Genomic DNA, 15,609 nt, shown 5'->3' with positions numbered 1-15,609 from the left:
ATTGCATCATGCTTACCTTAATCCTGAAATGAGACATGCCATTTCACACCTTAGTATTCTCATTTGAGAAAGTCAAAGTTCGGACTCACTATGTGATTCCGAACAAGGCCTATTGGTGAAGTACTAAGTTGTGAGTCTGTCATGAGTAACTTTGTGAAGTTCTCATAGATATGGAATTCATGTACAAGATTGCTGAAATGCAATGTATGTCACCTCATGCTTTGTTCCTTGGAGTGTGAATAAATGAACTGGCCAGTGTCCAAATTGAGTCCTGACTCTTTTGGATGAAACAATGTGACTTGTTAGCTCCTCGTCAATACATTGTTTCTAACTTATTCACAAGCGACAAAGGAGTTGAGGAAATAACAGCTAGAAGGGTAAAATGGTAATTTAGTAAATCCCGACTAGCTGATGAAATTCATGAAGGGTAAACATAGATAATATTCAGTGGATCCGCTCATCATAATTAGGTCGAATTCTTGAGTAGAAAACAAATTCATTTGAACCGAGAGATTTTCAGTGTCAGCTCTTTAGTGGAGTCAGTTGGCATTAAGCTAAACTTGGAAAAGGTTTGTGAACTTTTGAGTCCAAGTTTTTAGCTCAAGCTTTGTTCATTTGGGTCCATGAGGTCACTGTCACGAATCACATCGATAGGAATAGTTAAACTGGAAGCTAAGTCAAAACAAGAACGAAAATAGTCAAAAGGGTATTTTTGTCTTTTGAGACATATGATGAAATGAATGTCAATAAATTTTTTGACAAGTTCATTTGATGACTTAATGTCACTCGGCCATAACTTGATTATTGGGCCTTGTGAATTAATTTCGTTTCATAAGAATTTTATTGAAAATTCTTAATGGGCTTTTGTCATGTTGTCATGAACAAATGAAGAAGCTTCTAGAAGCTCCTACTAGATGAGAATAGGCGCCCATAATACCCAAGGAAAGAGAGTTTATTTTGTGCATAAATGTATTTAGATACTTGCCAAAAGAAAAAGAGGAAACAAATTTGCATGTAGATGCACAAGGAATTTCGGCCAAGTGAGAAAAGGGCAAGCCAAGGAACAAAAAAGGAAACAAATCCAAGCCTCTAGGAGGCAGCCTTGGGCGCCCAACATGGAATGGGAAATAAGGGATTTTTGCTCATGAATATGTGATATTTTATAGAAGAGGAAAGTACCTTATTGAAGGTAAAACCTCTCCTATAAATAGGAGCCCCATTCCTCACTTTTCATTCATCCTAAGTTTAAGAGATTGAGAGACTCTCTCTCTAGAACTTGGCCGAAAATCCTCTCTCTCTCTCTCTAGTTTATTTTCGATTTTTTTCTTGTCTTGGCACCTAGGTCCTCACTCGACCTAGTGTTTAGCTCTGCGACTTCGAGACTTGTTCTTAAGTCGTAGTGTTTAAAAGTGCCCACTCACTGATTCCTTCTTTTCGAGTGATTTAGTGATAGAAACTTTCGTGGTTGCTCGAGGTGCCGAGGAAAGAAAGAGAGACGTGCTGCGAGGGGAGACGAGCGTTGCGAACTTTCCAAAAGCTTCTTCAAAGTTCAAGCTTCAAGAAAGGTTAGTAAGTCGGGATAGGGCCTTCGATCCCAAGTTCATCGTTGGGTGTGGCCCAAGCGTTAGATAAAGGCTTGTCAAGTTCATCATCTCAGACCGATCCATTGGTTAGCGAGATGCGAGCTCAGATGGCTGCCCAACAAGCCGAGCTGTAGGAGATGCGGCAACAGATCGCCTTCCTCACCCAGTCCCAGATGCACAACCATCTCCCTCGACTCCCCAACCTCCACCTGCACCGCAACCAGGTGGCACAGATCAGCAGACGCCAGGCTCTACACCGAGTTCTACGCCTGGTTCTATGGATTTCTTGCGAAACCATCCTTACGGAAGCGGCGGAACGCGCGCCAGCGTGTCAGGCAGCGGCGAACGAGGACGAGGAAGCGGTTCCCGAAGTTCTGCCAACTTATTTGGTAGAGGGAATTCTACAATCGATAAGTTGTATAGGAAAAAAAATTAGGAATTGACTTTTTCGTTTTTATTAGACTGGATTTGTGTGTTTAATTCAGAATTCTATTTTCAGAATATTATTTCTAATTTATTATTTTGTTAATTAATTTTTATTTAATTATAGATTAATTTTGATTTAATTTTCTAATATGTAAATTTGTAAAAAAAAATAATTAAAATAACATATTCGGTGCGACATGTCGCACCGAATATAATGGCGGACAGATTATTCGGTGCGACATGTCGCACCCGATATGAAATCACCCGCCAATTTAAAGAATTTTGGCAGCAAAATAGATGGGGCATTAGGTACGACATGGGGCACCTGATAGTGTCGCACCTAATATGGACACTTTTAGGTGCGACATGTCGCACCGAATACCTTTAGCGACGGACTTTTAGGTGCGACATTGTCGCACCGAAAGTCGCACCTAATAAACTATTAGGTGCGACTTTTGGGGCATTAAGTGCGACAGTCGTCGCACCGGATGCCTCTATTTGCTCTAGTGAGAGTGATGGTTTTTTGACGATGATGTTCTTGTCGTTGTTGCCGGATTTTTTTTCTCTTTGGTTGCAGAAATTGCACGGAGAAGAAGAGGAGAGAAAGAAAAAGTCGAAGAAGATAAGATGAGAGAGAAAAATCAAACTCAATTTATATGAAACAAAAGTTTCATATTTACTCACCTAAACCTCCAATTTTCCACCTCTAGCAAACTGACCCCGAATTCAAGATTTATTTCAAATGAGCCCAGAAAATCATAACAACCACGTCCTTGTCACAAAATTTTTTGATTGAAACCGTAAACGATCGGACTTTTAATTAAATGATTCCAACCGAGAAATTTCTCGTTTGTTCTCTATTAATCAAATATATTCAAGGTTTCTCTGAATTAATTCTCGTCCTTGAGAATTTATTTCTTAAATTAAATTCGGGAATATCTCTTCGGAAAACAATTTATTATTCGAGACAAACTTGATAAATCCTTTAATTATTCAGAGATTTTCCATTAGCTTAAAATATTTTAAACTAATATGATAAACTTATTATTCCAACCTAAAATGATGGAAATAATTCTTAGAAAATTAATTACATAATTTTCTCGTCCATTAAACTCCGAGCAATATATTAAACTCCATTAAACTTATCATTTTCTTTTCTCGTCCTTTTGAGGAACTTAATTTACAATATTAATCTTAAAATTTCGAGTCTCTACAGTCACGAGAGGTCTCACCCACGGCAATACTTCCTTCATACGTACTAAAATGAAATCCACCACGTCATTTTTGTAGACAAGCATTGTGTGGGGTAAGGAATTATTTGTTAAGGGGGCTATATATGGCGGGTGGGGAGTCGAAAATATATATATGTTTACGAACATAATTGGATACCCAAGAATATTCCAATGGCCTACTCGTCTTCTTTTGTCAATGGTGCCCACAAGAAGAGTTGTAGTTTTTACTTATGTACATTTGATGTAATAAAGTCTCACGAAGACTCTTGCTTGTAATTGCTTATTTATTAATAAAAGTTGAAACATTCATTCATTCTTCCTTGTCTGAAGCTTTATGATAAAACCTTAGTCTTTAGTTCATAAACAAACCTAACAACACATGAAGAGACAAATGTAGATTTGCATGAACAAACTATTCATGGTTTTGCTTAAAACAATACATTCACAATCTAAGGATCAAAGGACTATTGATCTCAGTACGATTGTTAGAAGAATCTATGATGTCTGGTTATGGGACATTGAGAGTTGGAGACTCTATAGTTATTCTAGGTATCTTCCGAAGGTACTGAATTGACCAGTGCACTTCTAGAGACAAGATAAGAACAAACCATTTAACCTCTTATGTCTCGAGGTCACTACGTATGAATTCTATCATGCTTACCTCAATCCTGAAATGAGACATGCCATTTCATAGCTTACGTATTCTCATTTGAGAAAGTCAGAGTTCGGACTCACTATGTGATTCTTAACAGGACCTATTGGTGAAGTACTAAGTTATGAAGATGTCATGAATAACTTTGTGAAGATCTCATAGATATGGAATTCATGTACAAGATTGTTGAAATGCAATGTATATCACCTCATGCTTTGTTCCTTGGAATGTGAATAAATGAATTGGCAAGTGTCCAAATTGAGTCATGACTCTTTTGGATGAATCAATGTGACTTGTTAGCTCCTCGTCAATACATTGTTTCTAACTTATTCACAAGCGACAAAGGAGTTGAGGAAATAAAAGCTAGAAGGGTAAAATGATAATTTTGTAAATCCCGACTAGCTGATGATATTCATGAAGGGTAAACATAGATAATATTCAGTGGATCCACTCATCACAATTTAGTTGAATTCTTGAGTAGAAAATAAATTCATTTGCACCGAGAGATTCTCAGTGTCAACTCTTTAGTGGAGTTAGTTGACATTAAGCTAAACTTGGAAAATGTTTGTGAACTTTTGAGTCCAAGTATTTTTGCTCAAGCTTTGTTCATTTGGATCCATGAGGTTACTATCACAAATCATATCGAGTAGGAATAGTTAAACTAGAAGCTAAGTCAAATCAAGAACGAGACAAGTTTTACGAAAATTGTCTAAAGGGTATTTTTGTCTTTTTGGACATAGGACGAAATGAATGTCAATAAATTTTTTGACATTGTTATATGATGACAAATGAAACTTAAACCACTCGACCATGAAGAGATTATTGAGCCTTGAGCATTAATTTAATTTCATAGAACTTTACTTGAAAATTCTTAATGGGCTTTTCTTATGTTGTCATGAACAAATGAAGAAAAATCTAGAAGCCCATTCTAGAAGCCTCACTCGTCCATACCAAAGAAAAAGAGAGATAATTGTGTGCATTAATGTATGAAGATACTTGCCAAAAGAAAAAGAGGAAACAAATTTCCTCAAGGAGGGAAAGTATTTGGGCGGCCAAGGCAAGGTGAAGGGAAGCAAAAAGAGGAAACAATCTTGCTTCTAGAAGACATGTCACACGTCCAACTAGGGAATGGGAAATAAGGTAATTTTGCTCATGAATATGTGATATTCAATAGAAGAGGAAACTACCTTGTTGAAGGTAAAACCTCTCCTATAAATAGAGGCCTTATTCCTCTCATTTCATTCATTCCAAAGTTTTAGAGATTGAGAACTTCTCTCTCTAAGTTCTTTTCGTTTTTGTTTTGGAACCTAGGTCCACATTTGACCTAGTGTTTTAGCTCTTCAACTTTGAGACTAGTTCTCGAGTCGTCGTGTTTAAAAGTGCCCACACACTAATTCATTTCTTTCTCGAATGATTCTAGTGATAGAAACTTTCGTGGTTGCTCGAGTTCCCGATGAAAGAAGAGAGACGTACTCCGAGGGGAGACGAACGTTTCAAGCATCCTAAGGCTTCTCAACGTTCAAGCTTCTCAAAGGTTAGTAAACGTATAATGCTCGTTTATAGTTTTAATTTATATGTACTTGCTCTTTGTCTAGGTTAGTAAAAACGTTTTAGTTGTTTGTAAGAAATTTTTTAAATTCCGCCGCTTGGTCGAAGCGTTAAATCTTTTCTTAACCCTAGATCAATTCCAACACTTCTTGGGTACTCCCCGTTGATGTTGGGGTCTTGATTTGAAAGATGGGAACGAAAAATGGGACATCTCACCGGTCAATCAAGTCTTCAACCCCATGGAAGCCGGGGACATCCTTTCTATTTCAAATTTGGTCTCTACACGGTCAAGAGTGGATATTGGTTTGCCACGAGAGAAGCGGACCAACGAAATGCTTCATCCACTCAGGGGTATGCTGCACGGTCCGGTCGGGTCTGGTCTAAATCCGGTCAAAAAATCAAACCGGACCAGTCTAAACAGTTTTAAAAAAATTAAACCTGACCGGACCGAATAAGAAAAAAAAAACAGACCAAACTGGTTAAAACGGTGTGGTCTAGTTTAAACCGTTTTAGACCATTTTGAATCGTTATAGATCGTAAGACCATTTTAAACTGGACCGTTTTAGTTTAACATATTTTTTATTTGTATTTTTCTAAAATTGTAACCGGTCTGCTTGACTTTTGAACCGTTTTAAATACAAACCGGATCGCGGTTTAAAATTTTTAGACCGGACCGAACCGTTTTAAAGTACAAACATGAAAGCTAAAAATTTAAACTGTTTAAAACTGCACCGTTGTTCTAAAAACCAGTGGTCCGGTCCGGTTTGCAGTTTCACTGGTTTTCTACGCCACCCTATTATCTAGTACTGGAGGCCCGGGTTGTTGAAAAATATGGAACTTGAATCTGCCCCCGAAAGTCCAAACCTTTTTCTAGAAAGCTCTATATGATTGGATCGTGAAAACCGTGAACCTTAGAAGCCCGGGCATGAAGAATAACACTTTCTGCCCTTTCTGCGAGCACTATGTGGGAAACACTTTCCATGCACTTTGGGGCTGTTCGCTTTGTGTAAAATCCACAAAGCATGCCCCTTCTCTCTCGGTAATGTATCTGGTGATTGGCCTTCTTTCGATATTTTTTTCCATTGAAATTCTTGCAGACCTGTCGCGCTTGATTCTTGAACTGGTAGCCATTTTCCTATGGAAAAATTGGCAAAGGCGAAACAAAAAATGTCATGATGCTATCGAGCTCTCGCGGACCTCACCATCAATCGGGCGCTTGATTTCCTCACTATATTTAAAGCTGCCAATCAGCTGGAAAAGCGGCCTTCTTCGGTCACAAACCACATCGACAAGACCATGCAAAAATGGAACGCTCTTCGCGAAGCTCAAGGCCAATGTCATTGACTCAGAAAATGGGATTGTGGGGTTTAAATTCGTTGTTCGTGACGAATCGGCCACACAAAGCTTCGGCGGCCTGGTCTGAGCAAGGCTCCTTCTCTCCCAAAACCGCCGAATCTTTAGTTATCTCCTATTATCTCTAGCAGTGCAAAAACTTGGATGTTTCATAACATTATCATGGAGTCTAACTGCAAGGGGATTATTGACAAGATTCAATGCCAAAATGTCAAAGACTCTTTCCATTGGCTTAGCTATCAGCGAAATTTTGAAGAGCATAAGGGATGTGATTTTTTTTTTTTTTTTTAATCATTACCATAGAGAGTCCAATGAAGTGGCTCATACTTTAGCCAAATATGGGAATGCTTGTAATTTGAATGTAATATGGTAGTCGGGCGTTCTTGATTATGTCCGTCACCTTGTTGACGCAGAAGCCATTATCTAATGATATGTTTAGGCACTCTTTTTCACGGGGAATTTCTCCATTGAGTTTGCTTTAGGGGTGTGCACGGTCCGGTCCAGTCTAAAACCGGTCAAAAAATCAAACCGAACCGGTTTAAACGGTTTTAAAACAAATTAAACCGGACCGGACCAAATAAGAAAAAAAAAACGGACCGGACCAAACCGGTTAAAACGGTCCGGTCCGGTTTAAACCGTGTTAAACCGTTTTAGACCGTTTAGACCGTTTTTTATCGGACCGTTTTGGACCGTTAGACTATTTTAAACCGGGCTGTTTTATTTTAACCTATTTTTATTTGTATTTTCTTACATAATATTCGGTTCGGTTCTCTTTTAGACCGTTTTGGACCGTTCTAGACCGGACCGATTTAGACATATTTTTTTTAATAATTTTTTATTTAAATACTAACCGGTCCGGTCTAAACCGCAGTTTAAAATTTTTAGACCGGACCGGACCATTTAAAAGTTCAAACCGGACCAATGAAATTTTAAACCGTTTAGAACCGGACCAACGGTCCGGTCCGGTTTACGGTTTTACTGGTTTTTTTGCGCCGCCCTAGTTTGCTTCTTAGATGTTTTAACGAGGCATTTTTCTCGACAACAAAAAAAATTGATCGTGTTTGCTTTTGAGATGCATGTGTGGAGTGTTTTTATTTATTTATGTATAGATAAATGTGTTGCGCTTGCGCATTATATCTCTTAAGTAGAAACTTAAAAAGGCATAATAATATTGGATTCAATATTTCAAAATAGGTATTATGAACAATAGAGTGAATAACTACCATCGTTTGTTCCATAAATTGAACCATATCTTATGGGAATTACTTGCGCGATTATAGTATTAACATGCATTACTAATCACGAGAATACCATGTGAAGATTTCGTAGTTTGTAAGTTCAAAGTATCCTCCGTTTTCTCAGTGTAAAAATTAAAAATACCAAGTCATGTGTCAAGAGTTGACAATTCCTGAACTCCTTTGCTTCAAATTCCAATGAGAACGTTATGTATATATCAAGACACTGGTGTCCACATCTAACTTATATAAAATAGGGATAGTTTGGTAAATTGTGAACAAATTCAGCGCCTTTCCCATGGTTACTTATACCAAGTAAGTATATGACGAGTGAAGTGCTTTGTAAAGTCCGCACTTCATGAGCATGAGCGAGAGAGATTAAAAAGTGGTAGTTGTATGGTCATTTTCACATGACAAAATTAACAAACTCAAACACACTTTAATAACCCAACAAAGCGCTTTTTGTTTTTTTTTCAAAGATAACATAGATATATTTCTTGGTTCATAAGAGAGAGAGAGAGAGAGAGAGAGAGAGAGAGAGATGGGTGTTAAAGGGAACAATGGAAGCAGCAACACGAGTAATGGTTGCAGAGGAAGATCGTACGGAACCATGTTGCTCTTGGCATTCGGAGCAGCACTGCTTGGGGCTTTAATTCTTCACAAACTCAGAGAAAGAAGAATCTTCACTCTCATCCTCAAACAAAAAGACCAAGACCTCGTTTCTCTTCAACTCCTCTTTCAGGTAAATAATCTCTTTTCAATGCCTTGCGTATTACGGCTTATTTCTCCTCCAAGCGATAAATTTGTCAACTTTTTTTGGGGGACTGTTCATGCTCATTAGCATTCAAAAACCCGACGTTGTAATATTTTTACTTCCTTTGTCTGGTCTTGCACCGCAGAAGGAAAAAGAGTACAGTCAAGAAGTGACAAGAAAGTATGAAGAAATGAAAGCCAAGATATTTACTCTCAGAAACCATAAGATGGAGCTTGATAGGAGGCTTTTGGAGACCAAATCCACCGTCAACACTCTCAAGGACGAACTGAATACTCTGGACATCGAGTTCAGAACAATTAAGCTAGAGAGAGATCGGCTTGCCAGCGAAAAGGAAAACGATCCTCGAATCGCGGCACTGTTCCATAGCATGAAGCAAAAGGAAGCCAAGATCAAGGAGCTGAAACAACGGCTACTTCAGTCAGCGAGTTCAAATGTTGCGGGTACCAATGAGACACAAGTAGAGAAGTTCCGAGATGTGAAAGGTGAAACTGTTAATGAAAATGAAGCCAAAGATGAGACCAGACCAAATGAAGAACGCTCTCACCGTGTCGTAAAACACAGAAACAAAGATCGTCGGACTTCTAAAAGTGGAATGAAAATTAAAATCCCGAGCGATGATAAATACAGGGTTATGAATATTCCAACTAGAGGGAGACAAGATTTTGCTGGCAGCGTCAAGGAAAAAAGATGGAAGAATAGGAGTTTGGATGGCAATGGAAAGAACAAAGTTGCAGCTTCTGAAAGAGAGACTGACTACGATCATCAAGTACATCAAAGGAAAACAAAAGAGGTTAAAGTTTCCGTAAATTCTAGGATTATGAAAACAAGGCTGTGATTGAAATCAGAAGAGGAAACATAAGAGACCATAAAGCACAGAATGGAAAATCAGAAGCCAAAGAAGATCAACAAGTTGTTCTTTTTTTTTTCTTTTTTTTTTTTTTGTGTGTGCGTGCCTTGAAGAAGATATATTCATTATTGCCTCTGTACATGTTCATTTTGTTCGTTTGAAATTATATCAAGAACAAACAGCTACCAAGATAAGCAAGAGATCTTACCTTTTTCCAAGAGGACCATATGTAAGAAGAAACAAGGTTATAGAAGATAAATGTGGTCTTTCCTTGGAACTTGTTTATTGATATATTGAAGGTTTAGTTGTGTATCTAAAGACAAAAAAAGAAGGGGAAAACTACAAATAAACAAAACAGAAGGGAGACACAGTCTCTTCAGATGAAATCAAAATAACCTCAAATACGTCGATGCACAATTCTGCAAGGATTCAATATTTAACTCTCAAAAGTTGTTCTCCAACAACTAAATGTATTCCAAGACATATAAAGTCCAAAGCAAAACATCATTATTATCAAGAAGTTCTCTGGCATCATACACAATTGAGATCTTACTGCGGTGCTTCAGCCACCACCTATAATAAAAAAAATATAAAAAAAGGAGCTTTAGCTGACAAAATTAAATAATATAATGGAACCCAAGTATATCTCTAACGACGAACTTGTGTAGAGTTGAGTAAAAAAAAAAAGGTGAGCTTAAAAACTTGGAGTAGGGTTTCAACTCAAAATTATAAACCATCTATCCCAGCCTATGATTCTTAGTGACTGAATATAAATTCAAACTTATTACAGTAGGTCATATCTCTATATTCAGCTAAAAAGAATACTAAATGAAAAGTATACTGAGATGAGATCAAAATCAGACTATTTTTTTTTTTTTTTTTTTAATGAGATATTTCTTTTTCGAAACAGATCATTTATCCCAAAACCCAGCAAAAAACACATCATAGAAAACATATAATCTTTAAACGCGATGTACCTCTTCCTTCTTGCTTTTGCCTCCGGTGAAGAACTTATAACCTCCATAGATGAGCAATCCCCAGCCGGATAAAGAGACAATCACAAACTGCAATAGTACAAAGATCAGCACAATTTTTTACAAGCCATAGATAAAAACACAGATCTGAAAGCTATCCAAAACCACCGGAAATTTCCACATTATACAGCTTAAATACTACAAACTATGAATTAACATTTGCAATATAATCATCGACTTAACCTCATGGATTCGAAGCACAATTCTTAACCAGCAACGAGCCAAAACTGCAATTGATAGTTCTTAAACATCGACTAAATCGACACAGTTTCCAAACTGAAAACCTAGGGTCTATAACTAAACCTAGGGGCAAAACAGCTCAATACACTAGTCCTATTTATGTCAAAACCGTGAAACAATCATCAAAATACATTTTGAGAAAAAGAAATCAGAACTTACATGCTCTTCCTTCCATTTAGAGGGACTCATCGGGTCTTCCCATACGTTAACCTTAGGAGGTCCATGGTGATCTACGAAATCCTCAATTTTGTCAAAATTCGTAATAGCTTATGCGTGACAAAAGATTTAGGAAAAACAAAAGCACAAATAAAAATCGGATTTATTCAAGTTTTCTACGCGAGATTCGAAAGAAACAAAAACAATATGACAATTTGATAGTTCGCAAAGCAGATCGGCAGGAAATTTTTTTTCTTTTCTTTTACCAGAGGAGCCGGCGAGACCGCGCCGATGAACAAGGTTAGCGGCTTGGAAAGAGCCGTTTGGCGTCGAGAGTCTGGTTAGGGTTGCGGCTCGGCGCGCTGCAGCCGCTGCTAATGTGGCCATGGCTTTGAACTTGTTTCTGACGGAGAGAAATAGAGAGACAGAGGCGACTAAACGAGAGATGAATGCATTTTACTTAAAAAGATGGAGGAGAGAAGATTTAGTCATTTTAAACGGTGCCGTTTTATTCATTCCTTATATAATTTTTTTAATTTTTTGTTTTAGAACTAGCAACTCTAATCACTCAATTCGGACCGGGCCAAAGTGAGCCAAATTAAAGTGAACGGCCCATATGTTTGAAAAGAAAAGGAAAAGGGAAATTTTTTTTTTCCAAAAACAACTTTTCCATTTGTCATTTGAGAGACTCGAATTGAGAAGGACCAATTGAGAATTGAAAGGGCATATATAAAAATATCATTCTTCAAATCAGGGGTGTACAAAACTTAACAAAAATTGATTAAACCGATAATTGAATTTGTCAAAAATTAAAATTTGGTGTTACCTCAGCAAACTCAAAATTCAATTCGAATAATTGGAACCGATTTATAAAACTATATTGTTTTTGGTTTTCACCTATTTAACAGATTTATTTTTTATAAACCGGATGACTAGTTTTGAAATCCGGTAACCGATTTCAAATCCGAATAACTGATTTCAACTTGATAATTAGTTTTGACGCCGAATAACCAATTTTTTATTTTTTTATTTCTAAATTTGTTCAAAATTGAAGAAAATAAATTGAGTTGAACTAGATAACCGGCCATGAAATTGGATAGCCCAGTTTCAAAATTGGATAACCGCTTTTCAAAGTCGGGTTTCAAACTAGATATCAATTTTTATAATTTGGTTAAGAAAAAATTTGGATAATCGATTTTTGATTTTGGACTAATTCGATTCGTCTATTGCTCCAATAGTTTTAAAACTAAAAATTCGATTCTAATTTATAAAATGGACCACAACCGAACTGTTTTCAGCCGTTCTTTCATCGATCAAATTTGCATAAATTTATTTGCTCTTATTTTTTCTATTAAAATAATCTCATCAGATAAAAGTGAGTACAAACACTAAAACGCAAACTATTATAGCATAAAAAACAATAAAAGTTAAATTTGATCTCAAAATCAACTATGACCCATAGATTTAATGGAAGGCCAAAAATGCAGAAAAATAATCAAGCACAACATCTCTTCGACAGTAACTATATTCTATAGTTGATGAGAAAACTCAAATAATAAAGATCAACACACCTAAAAAGAGAGCCTTAGGCCAACACAAACATAAATCTAACATAAATCCCATTCGGACCAAACGATGGCAAATAGATCTTCAAAAATAAAAGCATACAAATCAAAACATACTATGTATCTAATGTAAAGATATTGTTGACGTGAAAAATCACTTCAAAGCAGTCTCAACTATTTGTGATGAAAAAGAGTCGATTCATATTTGTAGTGTGAGCCTCAGAATTTTGTAACGAGAGTCGAGAGTACTAAATCTAATTCCAAAATAATAACGAATTAAAAGACTGGGATTAAATTAACAAAAGAAAAGGTGGCTCTAGGCCTTTTTATTGAATACGAACGATGGCGAACAGTGAGGTAAATGAACAAAAGCTATAAAACAGCGAGCTTGAGAACATAAGACTATAATAAGGTTGGCAGTCTGAATGTAACGTGCGAAAATATGCTCCTTGATCTCGTATTTATAGATGTAGGAGGTGGTTGGAGAGGTTCGATCTTCTAGGGCCACGTCACGCATTGAATCCGGATCTTGTCGGTTTCCTGGAGGTCACGTGCCACCTTTGACCCGATATAGATGGAACGTTTGAAGATTTTGTGATACAATTAGTATGTGTTTTCTCGGTCTTCGAGGAGACGGTTGAAAGCTGACGAATGCGAGGCCTAGCTGACCTTTATCAAATCCAGCTCGGCTAAACTAGTTGTTCTCGAGACATCGAGCTGACCATAAGCTATGTCGAGCTCGATTCCTTCACGGATTAGTTTCATGGGCTCGGACTAAATTGACTCCAACTTGGGCCAAAACAATTGCATATTAATGGAGGACGAAGTCCAACATCAAAATATATTATTATAACTTAATTATCGCATTTTGAAAGTTTAAAAATTGAACGATATATATTTGTGTGTGTATATATACATATATTTAATATATTATGCAACAGTTTTTTCATGCAGTTTTCCACGTGCATGTCGATTTTCTATAGAAAGCAACACTTTTTGTCAGCACATTTTTTTTTCATTTTCTATAATTTTTCATCGAGTGGTCGATTTTTCATTAATCATGAGGATTGAAACGCAATATAGGTCATTTAAAAATATAATTAAATAAATAATTTTTGAAACCTAATAAATATAAACAATAGACAAATAATATTGAAAAGAAAGAAAAACTATGAAAAATAATTACAAAATAGACAATTATATAAAATCAGGTAAATCTAATTAATCGATATGAACGAAGTTCGACAAGAAAGGGGTTAGCGATGCTTGTTTGACTTTTTTATTGAAACTTTTATCGCTCCCCCATGTATTCTAGATTTGATAAGAGAAAGGCTTTCAAGATACAACGACTAGATGAGTAGTGCAAGACAACGATCATTTCTGGAAAACTAGAACCACGGCTTGAATCTACCACACGATGACAAAGAAAAGAGAAAAACTTGAGGGGTATAGAGAGGATTGCTTATTGTCAAGTGTTATACTTATGCGCTATGCAAGACCAGTTAGAGACTTTCTTCCATTATGTTTCTCAGCCATGAATGCACCTTAATGCTCAAAGGTTACACGACATAAAACGTTCATCATGAATGCACTAGTAACATATTTGCACCATTAATTTTGGTTGCTTCCAAACGTACAAAAAAAAAACTTTCTGAATTAATTAATAAATAAATAATTTGGATGAAAAAAAATGAAATAAAAAATTTAAAGAATCACTCGGTCACCAACTCAGCACGTCTCTGCCCAACCGCCCGATTATGCAGCGGCGGCACATGCGTGTGTGGTGAAGATTATCTTGTACGTATCTTAGCCCTAATAAAAAAAATTGGATCACTTTTTAGGACCCAAACTCTGTTGGAATACTTGGTATTTAATATCAATATAATGGTTGATTTGTGACAACAACTTGAGTGGGGTCCACTCATCGGAATTGAATAATTCCAAGTGCTATGTATTCCTTATACCAAGGGGTATAAGATTGAATATTTATTTTCCAAAATCGGACCTAGAATGAATGATAAATTGATGCTCAAAGTATTTTAAAAGAACACATTTGTTATGTGTAAGTGAAGTGAAAATCAAGAGTCCCACATGGGTTGGGTAAGTATGTTGTGTAGTGTATATACACTCTCATCTTTCTTTAGTGGTAAAGCAAGTACAAGAGAGGAGAGTGTGAGTAGGTTATCTCTTAAAACCTCATGCGCGCGCGCACACACGCGCGCCGCCGCCGAGCCGAGCTGGACCGGCCGGGCCGGGCTCAAGCTCGGGTTTCGGGTTTCGAGAATGTCTCAGTCTCAGTCTTGGGCTTTGGGCCTATTCCTCAAATAACTCGTGTGTTATGTTACGAATTAAACTTGTAACCATGCATTAAAGCTTGGACGGTTTGTAATCGTGCATTAAGGCTGAGCGTTTTGTAACCTTTCCTCTATCACGAGTTATGGAGCAATTAGTGTACCGTTTTGAGCTGTTGTGCCTATAAAAGGCTGAGCTTTCTCTCATTTCAAACACACTGAAAACCACAATCTCCCACTGCTCCCGAGCTTCCTTCTTCCCCATAAATATTTTTCTTCTGTTTGTCTTGGTGATAGTTTTCGACACAGGTTCTAGTTCATCGTCGATACACTAAGAGGTGCATTTGTGTGTCTTGTTCGTCGTTGTATCCTGGGAGGTTGTCGCCCAAGTAATCTTGCACCTGAGGAGTGCGATAAAAAGCTTCAAGGAAACTGTCCAACGGACCTCAACTCTTTCCTTGCCGACTTCTTCCTTCTTGTTACTATTTCCGATTTTTGTTCTACATTTTATTTCCTTGCTTCTGTCTTTATTTTCCTGTCAATATTATTTGTAATATTGCTAACAATCTTGAAGCTTTTTATCAACGTTATAGACAGCTTGTAAGGAAGGGAATATTTTTCAATTTTGTTTCTTTTCCGGATTTGGTTTTTAAAGGTTACTAATTTTTGTTG

At 37.0% G+C, this 15,609-nt stretch overlaps 2 protein-coding genes across 2 annotated transcripts; one reads left to right on the top strand and one right to left on the bottom strand.

Moving 5' to 3' along the window:
- The first annotated feature begins 8,510 nt into the window (after nucleotides 1-8,510).
- LOC149408111 (uncharacterized) lies at nucleotides 8,511-9,739 on the top strand. The gene is made up of 2 exons (XM_089616224.1): nucleotides 8,511-8,771; nucleotides 8,929-9,739. The coding sequence occupies exons 1-2, from the start codon at nucleotides 8,571-8,573 to the stop codon at nucleotides 9,637-9,639; spliced, it is 912 nt and encodes a 303-aa protein (XP_089472350.1). The 5' UTR covers nucleotides 8,511-8,570; the 3' UTR covers nucleotides 9,640-9,739.
- Nucleotides 9,740-9,896: 157 nt separating this feature from the next.
- Nucleotides 9,897-11,551, bottom strand: LOC149408110 (uncharacterized). Its single transcript, XM_089616225.1, has 4 exons — nucleotides 11,348-11,551; nucleotides 11,085-11,155; nucleotides 10,629-10,715; nucleotides 9,897-10,224 (listed from the first exon to the last, which is right to left on the bottom strand). Exons 1-4 carry the CDS (start codon nucleotides 11,466-11,468, stop codon nucleotides 10,201-10,203), a joined length of 303 nt encoding a protein of 100 aa, XP_089472351.1. The 5' UTR covers nucleotides 11,469-11,551; the 3' UTR covers nucleotides 9,897-10,200.
- Nucleotides 11,552-15,609: the final 4,058 nt, after the last annotated feature.

The sequence above is a fragment of the Urtica dioica genome, chromosome 1 (assembly GCF_054948205.1).
Source record: "Urtica dioica subsp. dioica isolate 48M chromosome 1, U.dioica_male_clone48M_v1_H2, whole genome shotgun sequence".
NCBI classification, from domain to species: Eukaryota; Viridiplantae; Streptophyta; class Magnoliopsida; order Rosales; family Urticaceae; genus Urtica; species Urtica dioica.
This window is presented reverse-complemented; position numbering and strand designations above follow the sequence as displayed.

Excerpts from the sequence above, each read along its gene's own strand:
- LOC149408111 (XM_089616224.1), top strand. The coding sequence starts at position 8,571 with ATGGGTGTTAAAGGGAACAATGGAAGCAGCAACACGAGTAATGGTTGC. Across the intron at positions 8,772-8,928 it reads CTCTTCAACTCCTCTTTCAG|AAGGAAAAAGAGTACAGTCA; the intron begins GTAAATAATCTC and ends CTTGCACCGCAG.
- LOC149408110 (XM_089616225.1), bottom strand. The coding sequence starts at position 11,468 with ATGGCCACATTAGCAGCGGCTGCAGCGCGCCGAGCCGCAACCCTAACC. Across the intron at positions 10,716-11,084 it reads CTAAATGGAAGGAAGAGCAT|TTTGTGATTGTCTCTTTATC; the intron begins GTAAGTTCTGAT and ends GTACTATTGCAG. Across the intron at positions 10,225-10,628 it reads GCAAAAGCAAGAAGGAAGAG|GTGGTGGCTGAAGCACCGCA; the intron begins GTACATCGCGTT and ends TTTTTATTATAG.